The sequence below is a fragment of the Micropterus dolomieu genome, linkage group LG17 (genome assembly GCF_021292245.1).
Source record: "Micropterus dolomieu isolate WLL.071019.BEF.003 ecotype Adirondacks linkage group LG17, ASM2129224v1, whole genome shotgun sequence".
Classification (NCBI taxonomy): Eukaryota; Metazoa; Chordata; class Actinopteri; order Centrarchiformes; family Centrarchidae; genus Micropterus; species Micropterus dolomieu.
The window spans coordinates 16,055,309-16,078,909 of NC_060166.1; the positions used below are offsets into that span (position 1 = coordinate 16,055,309).

The 23,601-nt window shown below is 39.2% G+C and overlaps 1 protein-coding gene across 3 annotated transcripts in view; it reads left to right on the forward strand.

Moving 5' to 3' along the window:
- Positions 1–23,601, forward strand: part of lekr1 (leucine, glutamate and lysine rich 1) — a 70,618-nt gene that overhangs the window by 18,811 nt on the left and 28,206 nt on the right. For all 3 annotated transcript variants that reach the window (XM_046074786.1, XM_046074788.1, XM_046074787.1), the window contains 3 exons: positions 1,800–2,329; positions 13,535–13,612; positions 17,091–17,254. In XM_046074786.1, coding sequence (XP_045930742.1) covers positions 1,800–2,329; positions 13,535–13,612; positions 17,091–17,254 — 772 coding nt within the window. The remainder of the gene's footprint in view (positions 1–1,799; positions 2,330–13,534; positions 13,613–17,090; positions 17,255–23,601) is intronic.

Consider the following 23,601-nt stretch of genomic DNA (forward strand, 5'->3'; position numbering starts at 1 on the left):
TTCTCTCTAATCCTCGCAAAAGGATGAGTTAAACAGTACAGTCCAATAACAAAACTCCACATACACCACCACCATCAGTCCATGGGGAATGGTCATGGGGTCATCAAAACAAACTAGTTAATTCATTTTTCAAGCATCAATGTCCACATGAATGTCTCTTTAAGAGAGGTTCTTTAAAAAGTCTAGTCCAAAATTTATGCCACTTCTGCCATTCATTTTAAAATATTTCAGTCACACTCAAAGAAGTGGATAGCCAAATGGACAAAGGGGGAACATATGACCTCTGTGCCTTGACAGCAGTAATTAAACCATCCGTTCTTATCCCTGTTGTCTTCCCAAGCATGTCAGCTTTGTTTGCAGGTTTCTTTCACCTTGTTTACATCATGTAGCAGTCTATTTGGAGCTTTCTGACATGGGAGCTGTCAACATGTCATCCAAATTTCAGCTGCTTCTCTGCCACATATCATCACAAAGATGAAAGCTCGGGGGATGTGATCTTATTCCTTATAAGCCTGAAAGAAGTGACAACATCTTGGAGAGGATTCACTGACACGCACAGAGACAGAAAGATAATTTTGGGAGATGTTTTTTTTATAGCAGACAGCAGCAAAAACAATATCTGAAGGAGGGATTATGTGTTCTTCTGCTTTCAACTGCTTTCAACTGCTGACAGATAAAAAGATGTTTTTGACATCAGCAGTTGCAACATATTTTGATCAATAATGAGGCCCGTAGTCGTCAGTCTAAATGTTTTTATAGACAGCTTTGATACATCAGTTGTAAAGGCCCCATACAATAAACCACACAAAACTGAATGTTATTTCTAGACTCATCCTCAGATTCATGCTCTGATAAAAAACAAAATACAGTTGCTACTATATTATATTTATTTATACATTGATTTATATAATAATTAACACACTTACAGGTAGTCATGCAAACACAGGTTTCGTACCATTTGCTTATATATTGCAATATCCTTGAATTTGTCAAAACAAGGATGTAACAGACCTTTCTCACAGCCGATATTTTGGCATGTCATAGCTTGACGAGCACCGGTGTCTATCTATCTATCTTTCTATCTTTCTATCTATCTATCTATCTATCTATCTATCTATCTATCTATCTATCTATCTATCTATCTATCTTTCTATCTTTCTATCTATCTATCTATCTATCTATCTATCTAAATAACTAAACTAAACCTAAAAACGAGGTGTTTTCTACTTTATTTTGGCCAGCCATTCATTTTAAATCAAAATTAGAATCAGAATAAGAATCAGCTTTATTGCCAGGTATGTGTACACATACGAGAAATTTGACTCTGGATTGTGCAAATGACTGGCCAAAATAAAGTAGAAAACACCTCATTTTTAAAAGGGTGAAGCCTGTCACTGCTCTTTTGTTTAATGCTGTGGAAATAATCAAATTGGTACAATTGGCTGGACGACATATTTTCTCAAATATCCTTTAATATGAGAAATTAATAGGGGGTTTAAAGTGGGCTGGAATCAGTTGAAAAAAGGTGATGCTACTGTCAAATCTGATCTAACTACACCCACACAATCATGATCATGATTTCTGAGTTTTTGGGTGTTAAACCCTTAATAAATAATACCTAAAGATGTGATCTGAAAGTTTTCATTGGCTTTAAATTCTTCATCAAAGACAGAGATGTGGATGAATGTTACTTGCCAGAATTATTAAGCCACCTATTTGACGACACTTAATATGTTTTATAAATAGTTGTACTTACTGTTATTCTAAATTAATTCAAATTGTGTGTATTTTACCTGCAGATGGAGCGTAGTGAGACGGTGTGCCGTTACTGTGGCGTAAGCTACCTCATTTTCCACGAGTTCCATCAGCTCCACACCCGACTGGCTCAGTTCGAGGCTGAGCTCCAGGAGCTGAGAGAGACCGCCCAGCGAGAGAAGGCCCAGCGAGAGGCACTGGAGCTGGGCAGGCTGGAGTGGGAGAGGGCACTTCACCTAGAGGTGCAGAGGCAGGCACTGGAGAGAGAGAAACTCATGCGAGAAGAGCTAGAAGAGAGAAACAAAGACACGGAGAGAGCTCTGAGAGAGGAGTTTGAACAAAAGAATGAGAGAAAGAGAAGAGATATGAAGGAGGAGTATCAAAAAATCCATGATGAAACAGAGAGACAACTTAGGAGAGAGCTGGGAGACTTAGAGGCAGAGAGACTGAGGAAGCAGAGAGATGAACTGGAGAGAAGGACCGAGGAGAGAGAGACAGCTCTGAGTGACGCACTTCAAAAGGCCAATAAAATTGTAGCTGAGCTGAGAAAATACCTCCAACAGCTGGAAGAGAGGTGAGGTTTGCATGTGTTTGTCTGTGCTTCCCGTCCCTGGTGTGAAACGATCTCTAATGCCAAGCTTCATGTGGGCAATTATCCTGTGACTCACGCTGTTAACACACAAAAACAGACACACACCCTCTCAGACAAATCAGACATGTATCCCACTATCTCGGACACAAACCTTGCTGTATAATTATATATTCCACTGTCATCTTCAACGCCTCCATCATCCAGTACTTGGAAAACTGAAAATAGATACAGTATGTGACTCAATTTAATTTCTGTAAAACATTATTAGGTTTGTTCACTGGCGGGAATTGTTTTGCTCAACAACACTCAGAGGAAATAATGTGTTTGTGAACACACTGTTCGACACATCCTCCTCATTTTGTCATAGAATCGAAAAATGTCTTTCTTGTGTACAGTTAGCAAAAAGACAGAACAAAAGGAGACGTCAGTGTTGCCGTCCACTTTGGATTGGTGTCCAGAAATGATGCATGAGGGGGCAGACTTTGTTTTAATAACAGGATGTGTGGAGGTGTTTGGTGGACAAAAGATAAACCCTGTTACTTTCATAAAATATCAAAAGAGAATATAGATCTGCGGAAATTTTCAATGCTTATTTTAGCGTGTTTGACCTGACCGTATAACATTTTTTTAACGATTCCTCTAATGACTTATGACTTGAGGCTTTATTTAACATTAAATGTGTATTATGGAGGCTTAAAGCAGCTCCACAAAAGCATCTGGCATCCTAATCAACAAGGAATGCTACCCAAGGTTTTAGTTATCCTATGCTGCTAAAAAGCATGCACATAGAGTCTCCCTTATTATGCTGGGTTCAGACAGGATGTCAATTCTCACGCATGCAGTAGCCTGGCTGTTCACAGCAGAAGCCTCTCTCTCTTTTAAAACAGCAGAAAGATTTTTTTGGAGGGCATTATTGGACTCCAGGAGAACAGCGGGGTGAGGGGCAAGGGTTGGCAAGCATGGGACGCATGTTTTATCATTTATCAGAATCAGATCATTTGTATGATATACTGTATAATACATAATTTACGTCATTTTATAATAGATTGTCAGTATGCTGTGTTTGTGTGCAGCTACCCACGTTAAATGACATATGTTGTATACACACACCACACTTGCACACAGGCGGTCAAGATTCCTGTTGTGTCACTTGCATCAGCTTTATAGTGTTGGTAATCAAATAGCAGGTGTCTGTAATCAAACAGCCATCAAAGGCTAAGCGAGGTTTCTGGGAAATATGTATGAAATTCTTGCATGACATGTGAATGCTACGAATAGCCCAACAAATCTGAAGACTGTCCTGTTGAAATACAAAACAATGACACCATTCTGAAGTCCTCGTCACAAGAGTGTACGCAACCTTGCACGCACACCTGCAGCTTTGTCCACAAAAGGTTGCTATTAATGAGTGTTGTGGACAATCAGAATAAAAGGGTTGCTCATTAATGCATTTTATTTTTTTTACACATACCCACACACAAGTAAAAGGCTGTCTTGTTAGCTCAATTGGAAAGCATTCAGGTAACTGCTCTATACACGATCAGCACACCCTCACGGTTGTTTTCACTGACTTTGCCTGATTTGTCCTATTAAGGACTCTGTGGTTGTGTATAGACTGCACCTTATTGACATTTCTCTCACTCTTTCTTGGACCTGTTAGGACAGGACAGCTTACACATTTGTCATTTTAAAATTCAAAATTTTATTGGTGCACCGACTTTGGTGACCTCATGAAGACGGTAGACTGTCGACTGTCTCATAGCAAAGTTTCAGCCACCTTCAACATTAACAGAGGGCTAATCAACCACAATAACTGAAAACACCTGTAGGCTTGGACAAAGACTTTGTATTTACATTATTCTGTATATTTTCTGTTCTTGTATAACCCTTAGGTGGTCATAACTTCCGAGGTTAAAAAGATAGATACTAGGCATACACGTATGTGAGGGTTATTGCTTAAGTGATTTTTACTATTCATCATGGTCGGTATAATTATTAAGTTATTAAGTATCACATTTTATTTTGACAGGGTTTGATCAATTTGGTCAGTAAAAACCCTTGCAGAGATCTGAGGTAAGGCGGTTGGTATATAAGCTAGGAGAGCTAATTAGGGGAAAGAGGGGCAGGAGAGTATGCTGGTGGAGATTGTGTCCTAAATCACTTCCTGTTTAGTTAATAGTTCACTCTATGAACCCTGTATAGTTTTTTAAATCTGAAATTTATGATCCATATAGTAAATTCCGAAATGGAAAAAAAGATTGTGGTTGACCTTGTTCACTTATTCACTACTTCCTATATGATAGATGCTCGATAGTTAGCAGTAAGTTGAGGTTTTGGACACATATTCATTTGGCATCACTGACAGCTGTAGCTAACAATCCCGCAATGGATTTTATAGACTTACATAACTCAGAATGATGATGATTCATAAGTGTCCAAAATCTTGATTTACTGCTCCCTACAAAGTATTTGTATAAATACATAAATATACTGTGTTTATGTTGCCAATGTATAACAAGAAATTAGAGAATATATATATCAAAGTGGATATTCTGCTTTAATGTTTGTGTGTGTGTTTAGGCTCATGCCTGTATGCTCATATGGTTTGCTGGGTTTCAGGTTATATGATGTTGTGTGTATTGCGACTGGTTAGCTAATTCACTATCTGGTCTAATGTAAGCTGATTATATCTCTCATACACTGCCTCTTCACTGAGTCAAAAACACATGCAAACAAACACTTGCTGTGCACAGTTGTGCTCTGGATCCTCTGGGCCAAGCGTGGGTCAGGAGGTCAAAGTTCAGACAGAGATAACGATGCCCAGCACAGTGATGTGTGAGAGGCCAGCATGGACTGACAGCAAACAGAGCGGGATTTTTGCTGTGTTTTGTGTGCTGCCAGTGCACCCTGCGTGCCTCGTGTCTAAGGGCTAAAGTTAATTGTCATGTTTAATGTTTATAAATAATAATGTAAATGAATCAGAACAAGGACACAGTGTGTCATTGACGTGAAGCAACCCACATTTTTGCTTCCTTTTCTCCAGAGATGGACTTGTTAACTTGAGTGATAAATAATCATAAACTTTGTCTTTACCTGCTGCCATTTTCTCAGCAGTAGAGCTGGGTATTGTTGATTTTATGATTGATTGTATTGATTTTTTTTTTAAAATAATAAATTCAGAACAGGATTACAACTGAATGTTTTAAATATAACTAAATGTTGTTTCTAAAGCACCAAAATGATGTGTTTAATTCTTTTTTACCACTTTCCCTATTGGGCAAGTGAGTTTCTAGATTTTCTTGCCCGACATGGCATTTCACCTGATGTACCACAGACAAATGCTCAGGCACTCGGCAGGACTCCATGTGTTAGTAATTTTTTGTGATGCTAGGCCTGACAATCGACAGCAGATTGTCCCGGACTGATGCTTAAATAAGCCTTGAACCGGCCATCATCCAGGCGAAGCTCCTGGACCAGCTGGTGGTAACGTTACTCCCTCTGATTACTCGTCTTTCTGAGAGTCTCGTGCACCCATCTGTTTTCCTGTGTCTATGGTACTATTTGAGATCTGCCTCTCACCTTCAATCAGAGCCAGAATAAGTCCCCTCAGCCTGTCTGTTTATAAAAAAAAATCTCACCACACTGCCTTTTTAAAAAATGTGAAAAACATCAACAAAAAAGGCAGTGTTTGGCAACCTGCAAAGGGCGCTCTGTCTGATCTGACTAGTCTTTCTTTCTGTCTTTCTGCGCCTTTCTTTAACTCTCTCTCTTTTTGTATTAATCTGCCATCTTAGATACTTTTATCATTTGCTGGATCTCTCTTTGTGTTATCTCACTGTTTAATTTTTAAATATTTTGTTTCAATTAAAAGGAATATCTTATTATAATTCAGTCTTCTACCTTCTTCACCTGTTTACAAACTAATTTACTTTTTTAATCACTCTCTTTCACTCTCCTCTTTTTTTCTCACTGTTGATCCCTAAACACTTACACCTGCAATTTGCCAGTACTTTGCTGCAATTGTACATCATCAATCACACAGGTGATAATGAACAGATTAAAAGGCAAAGGAGGTAGAGAGAAAAAGGGGAACAATGCCATGCGTGTGGGAGTTAATGAGGATGTTCTGAGTGGCTGGCTACACAGCAAGTGTGTGACTCTGCTGTTATGTGAGATACGTTTATGATTGACAGCCCCCCCCCCCCACCCCCCACCCTATTTCTGCGTGCCTAAATACAACTTTTGTTAGGAGATTATGCAATTTTTAAAAGACAATAGATTTCAAACAAGAATGGAAGTAAATGTTTTTAGTTAGGAGAGTACTTATTATTACTGACCTGCACCTGAATTGCGACTACAACCAAACCCACACACAGGCTTTCCTCTTCTTTTCTTAACATGCCATCGCATTCTTACTATGTCTGGCTTAGCTGCTTGATCCTGTGTTAGTCTGACAGGGAGAGAGTTGTGGTGTGTGTAGTGGGAGAGCCTGACTGGTATAACAACACACTCTCCATATAAACCTAACCTGACTGAAAAGTCACCTGTCAAACAGCGTGTGCATTCGTGACATGCGTGTTTGAGAGTGTATGCATGACTGGTATGACAGAGGAGAGCAAGGTGAGTAGGGTAGTGATGTGCAGAGTGCAATTAAACCTGATTGTCACCTCTTAGACAAGTTCAAACATAGATGAGCTGGAGATATTTTCATCTGCCAAAAAGGAAAAGGGAGGGAAAGAAGGGGGGTTGGTGGGAGACATATGCCATGTTCACGTCATATTAGAGTTGAAAATACTGTTCATATCAACATCCCAGTTGTAATTTTGACTTTGGTTCTTCTTTCTGAAAAATATCTAACTTGGTGCCAAGGTTTCTTAAAGGCAAATAGATATGGACATGGGTATTGTCCATCAATCAAGATAACTACACTTTTAAGATAGTAATGCAGAGTAACTGGTAAATGTATCTACCAGTCTATTACTGTATTTGTCCCCACACGTGCAAAACTGCCTAAAGAGAATCATCATTCTGTAACGCCGCTCTGTGACCCCAAGAAGACCATGTTTTTGTAGTTTCACAAGACCAACAAAATGGCAGCTGATCCAACTGATTGCATCAGTTAAACTTTAAAAGCTTATCAACTAAATAGTTTGCAGGTGGCTTGTAAAAAATAGGGTAAAGGCAAATTTATGCACTTTGCACAATTCATACACAAGTCAGTTTTAAAGTGCTTTACAGCCATTTATACTTCAGGATCGAATAAAAGTGTGAGCACGTATAAACATTTGGAGCTCACACACCTGCTGTTTCAAAGTGTCAGATACATTTAATGAACATTTAATATTATATTCACCTAATTTTCAAGTTGTAGCTACAGGCTATGAACATTAATCAGGCAGCCACTAAAAACTTTATCTTGTTTGCCAACAAAAGAGTTTGTTAAAATAAAATCTAATAAAATTCGATAAGGGACTCAGACCATAAGTGAATTAAATGTTGGATTTGGTATCAATAAAATGCTATTGAACCCCAACCCTACACTTGTCATCACAGTTTGAGCCTTCTCAAATCCACCCATGTGGTATGCGTTCTCTTTCTGTCTCTAAATTTAGATTAGTTGGGTAATCTGTTGAATGTTGTTTACATGTCAATCAAACCTTACTCAGGGGCACAAACTATTACTTGATAAAGAAATTGATAAACAGGCACAGACAGAGCAAGTCTAACTGACGACAGGTTGAAACATATGTAACTTGTGCGCATGATTATGGTGTTGAGAGAAGTGTCTGGGAATTTGATACGCTCTGCTGGCTTCCCGGTCTCAGTCTTGATCCAAACAGTGTGTCTGGGTGTGAGTCTGTTTGCGTCTGTGTGTGTGTGTGTGTGTGACTGTGTGTGTGTAATGTATTGGTGTAATGATAATCACTCTTGCGCACAGTAACAGAAGCTAGATTTGGCAGTTATGAAGAATGAATCATAAAAATCTGAGAGAACAAACACACATACACACACAACACACAGACCTGGAGCTGGATTGTAACAGTGATAAGACGACTTGCAGGTGGGAGGAGAGACAATAGATGAATGACAAATAGAAAGGCATCCAATTCTAACTTTACGGCAAATTAGTGGTTTTATTTCAATTTCTAGTTTCCACTAGCAACCACAGAAACACTACACACATCACTGTGTGTGTGTTAGGTAATATGTCAAGCATAAAATGTACAGAATCAAACACCCTCTAAAACCAACATGTGAGGTATTAGCACAGATCCAACTTCAAGTTCACATTACCACATCAAACAGACTGACACACACACACACACACACACACACACACACACACACACACACACACACACACACACACACACACACACACTACCTTGTCTGTGATAGAAGATGATCTCTATTCATCTCTAATGGTGGCTTAACTTTACTGTGGGGCTCATGACAACAAGATAAACAAAACAGCAATATTAAAGTGTTAAGAACACACACACACAATATGACAAAGTTTATTTGGTAATCAACAGTAAAATGTTGGAGCAGTAGCATAGCAACCCACACATACAAATGAAACACAGTGAGACACAGCTGCTTTTCTAATTTTAATTAAAATTGACAAGCTGGAGGACAAATGCTTTTCATATCCTTTGAGTTAATGCAGTTAGTCATAATATAATATCATTGTTTTTGCTTGTACTTTGTACTTGTGTGCATGTATGTGTGTGCCCATGTGTGCTGTTTTGATGATCATGATCATTGTTATGGCATCCCTTACATGGTTACCAGATAACTTAAAAACAAAACATATACAAGCAGGTGTCACACTACACACACACACACACACACACACACACACACACACACAGTAAGACACACAGTATGATTTTCACTAAAGGATTATGGCTAACTGATGAGGCATTAACTGATATAATTAAACGGCTTCAAGTTTTTATCAGAACTTTTAACCAGCCCAAGCCCAAAACATTTGAAAGCCGTACACTCACTGTGTATGAGTTAGTGTGTATTAATGTGTCTGTCTTTTGGCGTAGGTGTATTGCTTTATGTTTCTGTTTCTTTTTGGTCTATGTTTGCTTTAGTTCGGTCAAAGTAAAATGGCTTTTAGCTTTGAACGTTCAGTCGTGATGATGTTGATCAAAATACTCTTTTTACGTCGCACACATGCGCACACACAGCAGGCGAACAGATGACGCTTTGATATGTGGAAGCTTTTATAATACTTCTAATGGTGACAGAAAATGCCAGCATTGGCGGCTGTGCTATGTTTTACCCATTTCAGTTGAAATGGCTACGCCCTGCGAAGGGTGCCAACTGACAGTCAAGGATTGAATAATTCACCCACTCTTAAAAAAAACTACTTCTTTCATTCAATGTGTGTAAAGAAGTGGACATGGAAAGAAGGGGTGCTGCAACCCCCTCAGCTCCCCTAAAACCAGACATTATAAAAACCATCAATTGATAATGTGAGGGAGCGAGAGAGAGGGAGATAGAGAAAGGAGGAGAGAGAGAGCGAGACGCTCCTCTCCACTATAAAACATCTCTATCCTCACTGCGCTGCATTATGATAAACTATGATGAACTGGTTGTGTGGCATGCGTAGGGGAGACTGCCCTTACAAAATCACTATGGTATTACTATGAAGAATTACTTACTATAGTATACTATACTTACTATATTAATACTATTGAGGTGACTATGGTGATCTTATTGTGGAGTATATATATATATTGTTTATATAGGAATACTACACAGATCTATACATAGTATTACTATTGAAAGCTAATACAGAAAAAAAACTTATAAAACTATAAAAGACTACAAACTTACCATAGGACACTTCTTATATAATATAACTATAGTAATACTATGGTTCATTTTCATAAAGGTGGGGGTGGTTGTCGCACCTTTCACTCTCTGGCATACTTTATGCAACAATATTCTAACAAAGGGTTAAAGATACAAACAGATGTATAAATATGTACACAAATGTTTTCTAAATTTAGGTCATGCGCTCATACATGATCACTTAATAGCTCTATATCAAATTCACCCTGACCAATGTCAAAAGGCCCGGAGCAGTAAATGTTTCGCAATCATTTCAAGGTGAAGACCAGTGTTGCAGCTACAATGTGTGATCACTGTTGAGAGATGGTCTCTTGTGGCTGAACAAGGAATTGCACCAAATTTGTTTTGGCTGTTTGTTTGAGGCCACCACTGATGATTCCCAGTAAAAACGGCACCTTCTGTGGTTGTGCTTCTAGAAAAATAATAAAAGATAAAACAGTAAAATTTTGTTGTACACACTGATACTCACACAGTAAACTAGTAAAAACAATACAAGCAACAAAACATCACAATTAAAAGCAAAGCCATCTTTGCTTTTAATTGTGACATTTTGTTGCTTGTATTTATATATATATATATCAACAAACATCTACAAATAATATCTTCAAGCCCCCTGGCTTGAAGATATTATTTGTAGATGTTGGTTGATATACATAATTGATACAAAGGGTAAAGATGTGCCAAAATTAAAGGCCAGCAATAGCAACATTACAATCACTCCAGTACTAAAATGAGGATAAACAGATCAAAAAACAGAACATTTTGTACACAATCTGGGGCTTAAAATAAGCCTACTAGAGGAAGTTAGGTTTGGCTTTGTTATGTTGACCTTCAGTCCAAATCTCTGAAAATATGAAGGAGCACGAAACTGGTAAACTCTTTGGTAGGTCACGATAACACTGTGGCTGGCAGATCATTGTTGCTGATGTGTGTGCATGACTGTTCGTGTGTATGTGTTAATAGCGTGTCCTCTGTGTCTGTGTGTGTGTGTGTGTGTGTGTGTGACATGTCCTGATGAGGCAGTTGATTTGGGCTGCTGGTAGGGGGGTACTCTAATCTGGCACGCATTCACTGGCACTGCGCTACCTAGTTATTCCACTGACAGCCACTGCCCTGGGAACAGGAGCTCAAGCTCACGCACACACAGAGCACACAGAAATTCGTATTCAAAATACACACACTCACACAAACACACACACACCCCTCTCGAGGCAGTGTTCTTTCTGATCTCGCTTTGGGACTGGTGGGGACAGATGGGTGAACAGTGGGAATCTGGGCTGCCATCACTCGAAAAGAAGCAAAGGCAGGCACGCAAAAAATACACACACATAAACACACAGGGGTACAAACACACAAGATCACAGGCTCACTGAGACTTGGTCAACGTAAAACATAAACAGGCTAAAATGTATACAGAAAAATGCAACTTGCTCTGTCTCACACCCACCCACCCACACACACGTACACGCACACACACACGCGTACATACACACACACACACACACATAGTTACATCAGCTAAACGACAATCACATGCATACTTGATTACTTGTAAACAGTCAACAAGTATGCATACAGGTAGGATTACTGGAAACATGCACATTTGCTTAACCCATTTTCACCCCACTCTGCTCCCAGCCTCCCTACTGTATATACTATTCATTAAGAGAAAACGTGTGTTTTATTTGACCTTTATTTAACCAAGAGGATCTCAGTTCAGGCCAAAGTAGCAGCAATATATTACATGAACAAACACAGAACTGACATTCATAGAGAAAGAAAAGGAGGACATATATAAAATGTATTTAAACACACAGATGTGTGCACAAAATGCAACATTTAATTTCACATACACACATAAACACCTCTGTTATCTTACATAAATCAGAATGTAACCATCAGAGCATGATAATCGTATTCTTCAAATAAGACTGCTGTTCTTTGCATGGATGATCACTCATGACCTTTGGGGGCAATATGTACTCACTAGTGATTCCGAGCATTTAGCTATTTCTTCATTCAGCGAAGGGAGCTGGCTCAGATGTCATCAACATGACCTAAATGTGATAACAAGTGATCATAAAGCAGTTGAGAGCTATGAATCATTCATAAATGGACCTATAAGCTTAGATTCTCTTTTCATTAAGACTGTTCATGTGTTTTGGGGTCACTAAAGTAGCAGTATTTAGATAATGATGCCAGTTAGTCCCCTACTGGAGTAAAAATAGATAGGAGTAAGTGAAATACTTATCATGATGTGTACACGTCTTTTTCTTGATTCAGTATGTGTCCTTGATGTAATGTCAGCGCTGACATTGTTACTTCAGCCTGGCAAGCAGGACTATCTATGTAGCAATATACAGTAGATTGCCCACTGCCTATTCTGCAGTTAGCGTAGCATCAGATATTTTGAATATAACTTGGCCTACAGCACCGACCGAATATGACATGGCTGTAGCAGCAGCATAAATTTAGACTCTTTCGGGTTGCTTGAAATTATTCCGTCATTTAAGTTATATAGTTAACTGTATCATAATTTAATATAATGTTATTTCTCATCAGTAAAGTGTAAGTTCACCACAGAGATCTGTCAGCATGCAGACAACAAATCGCAAAAGCTCTTGCTTATCAAAGGGGAATCACTAGCATCATTATCTTGGAAATGTCTCTCCTAAACCTCCAATTGACTTGCCTCACGTTTGTTTCTAAAGTGCTGCCAATAAGCAGAAAATCCCCTGGCGGGATCACTGCATCTCATTAAAATTACACTTCTTGATTAAGTTTTGTTGGTCATGATAATTACCTGTCTGGTTTTAGTCTCCATTTTCTAGTCTGCTCCTTGTAATACTTCCTGCGCATAATGTTTATTCCTCTGTCTGACTGTCAGTGCTTATTTGTGGTCACTAGGACACTAACTTTTCAGTCTGTTATCATGCCTGCACCTCAAAGCTACTCTCAAGATCCATAGCACTTTGAAAGTAATTAAGTTACTTTCTTTTCCTGTTGAATTTATTCTATTTTGCACATCAATTCCATTTTGCTTTGCTGACTCTGCTCACATTCAAATAATTTACTATGTTTTGCCTTATCTGAAACAAGAGACAATGAGCTGGAGAGGGAAGCCCTCAATGAGCTTTTTAATTTTTCATCTCATTCCATTTCATCACGATCATCCTCTCCATCATTAAAGTTGCATCATCTATAAGCTCATTTTACTCCATGGGAGCACAGTGGCATTACGTTAGGCTTATGTTCTCTAATATTGCACACGACTCTTCACCCTCATTCTTCCATTCTCCTCTTCTGCCCCGACAGGCTGGCGCTAGCAGCTTCTGCGAAGGAGGAGGCAGAGCGGTTACTTGGAAAAGAGAAGCAGCAAGGTGAAATTCTCAGGTGAGGAAATAACACGAGAGAGGAGAGACAAATAAAGACAAAATTACATGAGGGAGTGGGGGGTTGGGCGACGTGATTAAGGTTTAGTAAAGCAGTGTGGCGATGAAACACAAAAACAAAAGAGGGGGGAAAAAACAGAGCATGGGTTTGCATCATTCTGATTGGCTGTCAGCTCCTTAACCAGATGCACGGCAGGAAGGCCTGAGCAGATGGGAAACAACTGTGTGAGATGATAGACAGAAAACAATAAAGAGGAGAATGGAAAAAAACAGAGTGAAGGTTTATTCAGCTGACCCACTGGTTATTTCCTGGAAATAAAGTAAGAGATTGAAAAAGTCGTGACAGGAGCGGAGCGGAGCAGAGCAGAGGTGGAGGTGAAGAGAGTGGGGGGGAGGAGATGAGACGTCAGGGAAAATGAGAGCTTTCCAATCAGGCCACTGAAATTGAAAGCTGCTAAATGAGTAAACCATTGGGTGAGCGAACGTATGCAGTCTCTATCTTCTTATCACCGATAACAGATCTAGCTCAAATCTGCCATTTGGTGCTGTCAGCCTTATGATTTATGTCATTTGACATTATAAAACTGGCTCTCGTGACAAGCAGTGCCCATGCTCTCCTTCACTCTGCATGCATTCACCCATACACACTCCCAGGCACCACGGAGCAGCTCAGTCTCCCCTCTCATCCCGTCTCAAGTCGCCTGAGACTCCGTTCATTTTTGATCACCATGAGCCAAAAACCCTGAATACGAAAAACAACAACCACTCAAACCCTGTTGAGCTCTCAAAAACTCACATCACTCTGCACGCAGGACCCAGCCGTGTTCACGATATTTGCCTGTGTGTCTTCCTGCAGGTCTGTGTGTTTAACTACATGGACAGTATCTCACTCTCTCTCATTTTCACTTAGGGGTGTACTCACTTTTGTGGCCAGCGGTTTGGACATTAATGGCTGTGTTATGTGTTATTTTGAGGGGACAGCAAATTTACACTGTTATACAAGCTGTACACTCACTACTTTACATTGTAGCAAAGTGTAATTTCTTCAGTGTTGTCACATGAAAAGATATAATCAAATATTTGCAAAATTGTGAGGGGTGTACTCACTTTTGTGAGATTCTGTATGTCCCCCATGGCTGCAGTGTAGCCATGTGTGTGTATAAGAAAATAGGAAACTGTTCTCACCCACATGTTCCTTCAAAAGTGTTCATGGAATAACAGAATGTTCTATTCTAGTGCTCTAGTTTTCCATATCCACGATTTGCATGGGTTTGTGACTTGATAGTGTGTGTGTGTGTGTGTGTGTGTGTGTGTGACTTTGCGAGCTGGGCTAGTGATCTTTCATGTTGCTCAAAGTGCTTTTTGCCTGAACATATTTCTTTGAGAGTGGGAGAGATGGAGGAGGGGGACAGGGAGGGAGCTGTAAAACATGGCTGTGCCCTTTTTAACGACAATGTGGTAACAACAGTCCTCGCTTTCCTTTTATATACGTATCTCTTATATTCACCTTTTGTATTTATTATATGTCCTGCCTCCTTTTTCTTCTTTATTAATGATCAGTTTCTCTTTCTACCTGCAATCCATTCCCTGGTTTCTGTGGAAACCAGTAAATGAAAAAATAAGTTGGTAACAATTCAAGCGCTGTGTAAGTCTAAGAGAGCGTTCAGGCACAAATTTGTAAGAGCCGATTTAGATTTTTTAGGCGAGTAAGGACTTGAGCAGCTACATTTGAGCAAGCGATAAGGCTTGTTTTGCTCATAATTATTAGCTGCTTTCTCTCACTTTGAATGCTAGCTCAAACTGAAAGGAGAGCGTAATCTGTTTCACCCGCGTGTTAAGAGTTACGCTGTTTGAGCTGGATGTCAAAATAAAAGGTGGTACAGCTGCGTTTTTTAACAATCAAGTGGAGAGATGAAGAAGTACTTGCTGCCAGTACTTTTGTTCTTCAAAATCAAAATGTGCTGATGCTAAATTGTTTCATATGTTGGCAAATCAATTAGCAAGCATGACAGAGTAATTTTCAGAGACAAATTAATGAATTAATAAGTAGTCTGAAGTGGTTGGTACCTCTCCTACATTGATTTTCAATCTTTTTTTAATTAGCTACACTTTTAAAGCCCAGTCATTTGCTAATATTTGATGGCTTGTAGGCAAATAAGTCTTCGTGTTCCTTCCTCTTTTTATCATTTTCAAGAAATAATTTTGGGGCATTTTTGTCAACAATTGATGATGTATAGTTGAGAGGCAGACAAGAAATATGTGGAGAGAGAGAGAACATGAAACATAGATACCCAGCTGAACTTAAATCAGGGACATTGTGGGTTTAGCCCTTCTTAACCCGTGCAGACCGTGTATAATGTATGTGTCTCACGTGTGGCTCTTTTCCCACTCAACTATCTTTATGTGCTGGGTCTATTTTTGCTTAAACAGCTCTCTGAAGTGTGACACTTGTGAATGTATATAAATACTTATACAGTCAGAACTCCATACAGCTGGACCCTGTGGCCATTCGGCTTAAGACATGTCTCTAACATGTTCTATTGAAGCTTTCTAGTCAAACATGGATGCGATCTCAGGTGCTCAGAATCTGTCAAAACACTTGGAGAAAAATAGAGAGTGAACACAGAAATGACGAGCACGCACAGGATCAGGACTGCATGCTAATAAAACTGATTCTGCTCTTAGGAATCTGTGTCTGCACACTCTCAAATGTTGACTTGCAGACTGGATTTGTTTTGTGCAGTTTTGTTCAGTTCTTGTGTGTTGTTTACATACTTCCACGTTTTATCTGTCTCACATATTTAAATGTCATGAAACTAATTGTAAGATCGGTTAATGTCAGACTGAAATACTACACAGAAGGTGTAATTGTGACTACTGCGTGGCTTTGTAAGCCCTGACATACAGTATTTATTAACAACTGGGCACTTTGCAGTGAAAGAGCAGCTGCATTTAAAAAAATAAAACTTGATCTATCCAGGGAGTGTTGTCACAGAATGTGCAGTATGCTCTTTTTATAGAAATCCTCTGCTTCAAAAGCCCACAATTACACACATTCACACCAGGGAGTAGTTACCCCAGTCTTCAGCTCTTACACTCTGATAAACACCTCTGGAGCAATTGGAGATAAGAGTCATAGTTAAGGAGGGAAAGAATTCCCCCTCCAGTTTGGGATTCCAAGTACCGTCTTTCTGAGCCACACCTTTAATGGTTAATGTTGTCCTATTCATACACTTGTCACTTTAACAGCACTTGTTAACAGCTACCTAGGTAGCTATGAACAGTACGGTCTCAATCTTTATGTGACAGCTCCCATAACATGTTAAGATATTTTAATCTGTGACATAACAATGAAATACTATTACAATATTAAATGCTCTCCTGGAAACTGCCAGTTTTGAAATGTGTTAAAACTAATTTTAAAAGTTGTGTGTGTGTGTGTGGGTGTGTGTGTGTGTGTGTGTGTTTGTGCCTGTTAGATGTGCGTGTGTGCGGCAGCAGCAGGCCCTGCGAGCCACTCTCTCCATGCTCCACTCCTCTGCCAGTGAGCTTGCAGATGTACGGGGTTTCCTCAGCCAGCTGATGGAGGCGTGGCAGGCCTTCAGATCTGAAATACTGCAGTACAGCACACAGGTGTTCTCAGGTAACACACACATATACATCTACGCACACACACACACACACACACACCATCACACCATCTTTAGTTTCACATTTTAAGGAAGTATAAAGAGATTCAGTGACAAGAAACAGACACTCAGATGTATGAGGGTAATTTCTCTGCATGTTAATACAGAGCCGGGGCAGACATGAAAGAGAAATGTTGGTGAAAAAAGGGGGTAAAGAGAGCTGTGCAAATAATCTCTCAGCAGGAATAAATATTAGTTTAACTGCAGCTTGGACTCTTTAAGTTCTGAAGGCAACACCCACAGTGGATGACTACAAATTGTGTGCTTATATGTGTGTTTACAGTTGCTACACAAACTCTTGTAACCTTTAAAGACCATTTAGACAGGAAGGAATGTGTGTGTTCAATGGGATATGTGTGTAGATGCTGTAAACTGATTAAATTCTTCTATAAACTTTAAAGAGACTGCAAGTATGAGGAACACAACTGCAGGCTGTGTGTGTGTGTTCATCATTGACAGTAAATGCCTGAAGGAGAGCTAACCTCCGGCTCACCTTATGGGTGGGTCTTTTTCTGTCTCCTGCATGTTCCAAATAGCTGCCAAGTGTGTGTGTGTATGCCCCCGTGTGTGTGTGTGTTTGTGTGTGAGGAAACAAGGCAGTATTTGATAGAGGAAGAGGAAGATAAAGAAAATAGTCTGCTGTTTGTGTTGATGCCGTGTGAGTATATGTTTGTTCAGTGAAATGAGCATGAAAGGCAGCTGCTGAACGAACCAACAGATGCACTAAAATACACATCCGGAAATACACAGACATACACACCTATATCTCCTCCAAAACAAATCTACACATTCACATACAGCAACTTAGGGATAATATTGTACTTCATGTTGCTGTATGCTGTGTTTTGTTTCACATTAAGTTGTGTCTTGTCTCTCAGGAAGCAGCTATTTGTAGCACAAGCAAACAAAATGCAAATTCGTTGGTAGTCCTGAAGATGTAAATAAGAAAATAAATCTACAATTATATTTCCTAGGTAACAAAAATTGATGGTTTTGTAAAAGGTCTATTGTAATACATCAGTCTATATTTTTGTAGCTTAACATAAACTAAACAATGTAAGTTGACACAGTTACATTTCCTGGCTTTTAATCACCATTCAAGTATATTTTGACTAATTGTTATCAAAACTTTGCGAGAAGTTAACATTTACATTGGCATTTACTGCTTTAACGGCACTTTTGTCTCGTGTGTTTACAGGTCAGGCGACAGCACAAAACAGGTGACAGGAATAAATACCACTGACAAGACAGTGCAGGATAAACAGGATACACAACAGGAGATGTGAAACAAAACAAGACACAGCAAACGATAAGCTACACATGACGCAGCTGAGAGCATGACGCAGGTCCTATGCACACAGAAATGGGCAGAACCTACAGGGTCAGGACAGGATACACAGACAGCTGGAATCACTGTATTAATCAATGCATCAATCTAGAGCAACTTTCGTTATTGATTCACAGCAGATTCTTTTTGCAATTGATTGATTGTTTGGTTCATACATTTTTAGAAAGTAATGCAATATGGCCATGACAATGCATGCATGTCCTTTTATTTGTCCAATCAACAGTCCAAAACCCAAAGATATTCAATTAATATTCATATAAGACAAAGAAAAGCAGCACATTCTCCTCAGTGAGGTGCTGGAACCAAACAATGAATAATCAATCGACTTTTCAAATAGTTAAATCTCAAGCACAGACTTAAGCCAGTCACCTGCATATGACTCCAAACTGATATGGGCGTTAGCTGGCAATTAAACTGTGCTACCTGTCTATCAGCGTTCTGTGGTTAGAAGAAAGGAGGGGTCGGTGGGGGTGGAGCTAGAGAGAAACATAAGGAGGTGGCCTAATGTGAACAGATGAATGTGGTTTATGGTTAGGTAGAGAAGAAGAGGGAGGAGACGAGGAAACAACACCGAGGGGTGTGGAATTTTACAGCGAGCGAGACAAAGACGAGCACAGAGAGCAGAGGAAGATGAAAACATAATTATTCACTTTGTGCAGATGTCAGCAGCTGACTCTTACAACTTGATGTGCAGGTGATGGACAGAGAGTTTTTGTTAGTTCTCATTCAACATTTTGTAAAAGAGGATAGAGGGTTGACAGTGAAATTGAGGTGAAAGGCCATGACTAAGGGTGTATGAATCATTATTTGCCTGTGTTTGTGTGTGTGTGTGTGTGTGTGTGTGTGTGTATGGCCAATCCCTGAATCGCAGCAATCTGCCAACACCCTGGGCCATTCTTAGACTATATGGTATCTATTTCCCTGGAAGCCAACTTTGGATGTGTGTGTGTTGATAGTGACAACAGCAATATAAAAAACATCAAATATGTTCTCACACAACTAAGCAAAGACTTTTCCCTCCCTTCATGAGCCTGGTCAGCACCGTCTCCACGTCTGTTAGCCCTGTAGTCTTACTATTGTCATACCAACTAAAGTGTGAAGTAAATGTTCAGGTAGGAAATGCCTGTGTTGCAGGATGACATACAAACATCTAGCAGTTGAAAATGAGTCACTATTGCTGAGCTGTTTCTTTGTACATGTGGCACTACATTGTAAGTTTCTGTGAGGACAAATTGTAAATTCCATAGTATTCTAGTTAAGTGAAAATAGAAAATAGAAAATAAATTCTTGAGGCTGTACTCCTCCAGGTCTCTGCAATCCAGCACCTTCATTACTTTTTCCCATACTGCTGTGGTTTTGAAGTATTTTTTTTATTACGCATAAACTCAGCAGACACCCAGAAATGTTTGTGGTACCCAACCACTTTAGGTTGTGGTATTATAGTTATGTACTCTCTTGTAAGAATTCCAGGGGGCAGTTGTTTGTGTGATGGTAGGTAACTGTAAAGGTCGCTTTAGATTGCGGGACCCCGTAGTGTCACAGGATCCTGTAGATTACTGTCACTTGCAGTTAGCTCGTTATACATTGCCTCATACTACGTAAATCCTATTGTAACTGGAGGCGCCGGGTGTATCAATGTGTTTTTATGTTTGTGTGAGAGAGAGAGTGTGACCAATCTTTGTGAATTACAAAATATTACATGTTGAGACAAGTTAATTTAAAGTCTATGTTGCTGTGGAACATAAATTCAATTGTGAGGGAAAACACTCATCTGTTGTGTGTGGTTCTGCCCTTCTTCAAATCTACGTACAGTAAGTAATAGGCCACCAAAAACTGGCAATGTCATGGAAGAATTTGTTTTTAAGAAATATAATGAAACTCAATGAAAAATTTAAGTATTGTTCTATTCACAGTTTAATACTGAAATATTTCCGGGTTGATATACCGTCTAGATTTTACAGTTTTGTTATTTTTTATCTGTCTCCTTTTTGGATCACCCTCACCTTTTTTTATTTTAAAATTTTAACTTGTAGATTGCTCATACAGTGACCTTTTCTTCAGTTGTGACTGTACTGACACTGTACCGTGCATTTCAGTTCAATTTAAATTCGCTTCATTAGCCTGAATGTTAATGGAACAGTATTTCCAAAGCTTCAAGCAAAGTGCAAATAATAATAATAATAATAATAATAATAATAATAACCATTTAATAACAGTTCATGACAGCAATCTGAGCACCACTTATTTTATCATACAGTATATGTTTTGGAGGATTTTTGGATTGGTTCAGACATCTACCACCAACAACTTTTTGGCAAGCAGTAGAGTTTTCCACAGGAACCTTTTCCAGTTTTATCACTATGTTAATGGAAAACTAATTAAGTTGATTGTGTTGGTGGTTTTCCATAAATATCTGGAGTTATCAGAGATTCTCTGCACTTAAAACTTTCCCTGGTCTTAATAGAGTTATTCAGAAAGAATTGTAATAAGGACTGGTCAATATGTCAAAGGGAAAGAAAATTCTAGTATATTGATTTCTTCTGATTAAGCAAAGTATTTTAAATGATAGTAATGTCATTACAGCTATGTACTGTGATTTGCTTTACAGGGAATCAAATATACTTTAACTGCAGCACTGCAAACAATCAATCCAGTAACATTACTGAAAAAGTGTTGCAGTACCTTGGTGGCCAGCTGGCAGTAAGTTGCTGTAATATTTTCAGCCACCTTGTTACACTGTGTGTAAGCACTGAGACACATAATAGAAGCACTGTAGAGAAAGTCAGATGGGCTGGTTTTCTTTCATTGCAAAGCCTTTCTGCTCCATCAATTTTTTTAATTATTTCAGTTTGGATATGTCTGTTACTGTGTGTATTTATGAGTGTTTCTGTGTGTGTTTTGTGCTGCTTTTGTGTCTTTCTACAAGTGGTCCTTTGTGCATTCAATCTTGTGGGTTCTGTATTATAGTGTGTGTCTTTTCCAGTCTGTGTGAGTGAGTGTGTTCCTTTACCCTGGTGGACCTTGTCGTGTCACAGTGACCAGAAAGCAATTATCGGTGTATTGCCGCTTTGAGGAGCACCTCCTACACCCTCCTCTTCCTGCTGAGGGAGAGGGAGAGCGAGAGGGAGAGGGAGAGAGAGAGAGAGAGAGAGAGAGAGAGAGAGAGAGAGAGAGAGAGGTAAAAATAGGAAAACAGAGCCACAGAAAGAGAGGACGTGGAAGAAATAGATGGTGAAAAACTGAGAGGAGAGAGACAGTGAGGAGAAGAAGGGAAGAGAGAAAAACAATAAGAGAGAGCGAGGAAAACAAAGACTCTGAGGAAGAAAATGTCAGGCTGACATTGCTGGATCGGTTTGAGAGCTCTCCGGAGCCACAGCCACTGTGCCCTGCTGCACCGCTCTGAAGGACCCTCACAGAAAACTCTCTCAACATAAACAGTAGACACATACACGCACACACTCACTCACATACAAATACAAACACATAACACCTCTTTGACACACTCCACTGCCCACACTGCCAGCCTGCCGGCCATACAAACAGCTAGTCAAACACCCACATCGAGCCCGTGTCTGTTGGCTTGTTTTTTTTTTTTACTGTATTTTTGCTTTGTAAAAAACAGGGCAGGTCTCATACATATTTATACAGTACTTATACTAATGTTAATACTAACATAACCAATTTTAGCATTGATCTGAACTCAGATGCTCATACAAAATCTATTGCAAATTCCACAGAAATAAAATATGTAGAGTAGGCATAAATTTTAATTCCAATAACTGTGTCAAAATCAAGTATCTCTGACAAGTGTCTCTGATGAATCCTTCTGCATGCAATGTCCCTGATGAGACAATGAATGTAAAAGCCATAGAGAGATATTAAATGGGTGTATATATATATGAACAGATACTACATATTCAACAGCTGGAATATTTATTTTTATATGTCTAGAAACTAGAAAATATTCACATTTGAGAAGCTGAAATCAGAAGATTTGGACATTTCCCTTACCCTAGGCCCATCCTCAAATGGCTTCTTTTGTCAACAACCCAAATATATTCAGTTTATTGTCATAGAGGAGCACAGAAACTAGAAAATATTCACATTTAGGAAGCTGAAATCAGAGACTAACTAATCAATTCATGAACTAGTTGTTGCAGCTCTACTGTAACTGCAAAATTGATACTTTAATGCTAATTTTAACTTGACAATTTTCTGCCATTCCTTTCAGTCGTCTGTCTCACACAGGTCTGATGGAAATGATACACCAACCATGTAAAAGCTGAAACTTCTCTTGGTTTATTATTTTAACACTTCAAGATTATTTTCCCCTTATTATTTTCAAAGTGTATACTGTACAATGACTTTGTTGTAAGCTGTGAGCATTGCCAAAATACCTTTGGTGCACAGCAGTACTGTGGATGAACAACCCTGTGTAGACACTGATGGAAGACGGGAGCTGCTGCTGGCGTTTCTGCAGGCTGTATAGACAAGGAGTAATAACTTACTCTGACAGTGGGTCAATTCAGTTTCTATTCATTAGAACATAAGGAATAAAGAATCAGCACAGATCGGTATTTAGACCTCAAATTATGTATTACATAGTGATGTTCCACCCAGGGAAGTCCTTCTTTAACATAGAAACCAATATTATACTGATTTAGATTATGATTTGATGATGATCGTTACCTTTTTATGCCCTTTTTGTGGTTTACAAGACATCCTATAGCAACAGTTCTTGCCTCTACTTGCTTTTAAATAATGTTGGTGATGGTAATGAATGTCGATGATGATTATGCCGATCACGAATGTGAGCCTTTCTCATTGTATGTATCACACTTTGACTTGAAAACAGCGTGCAAATATTTTTACTAAAGACACTTATGTGCGGTGGTTTCAGAAAATAGCGGTGTGTCTTGAGTTATTCACTATTCAGACTTGGAACCTAAGTGC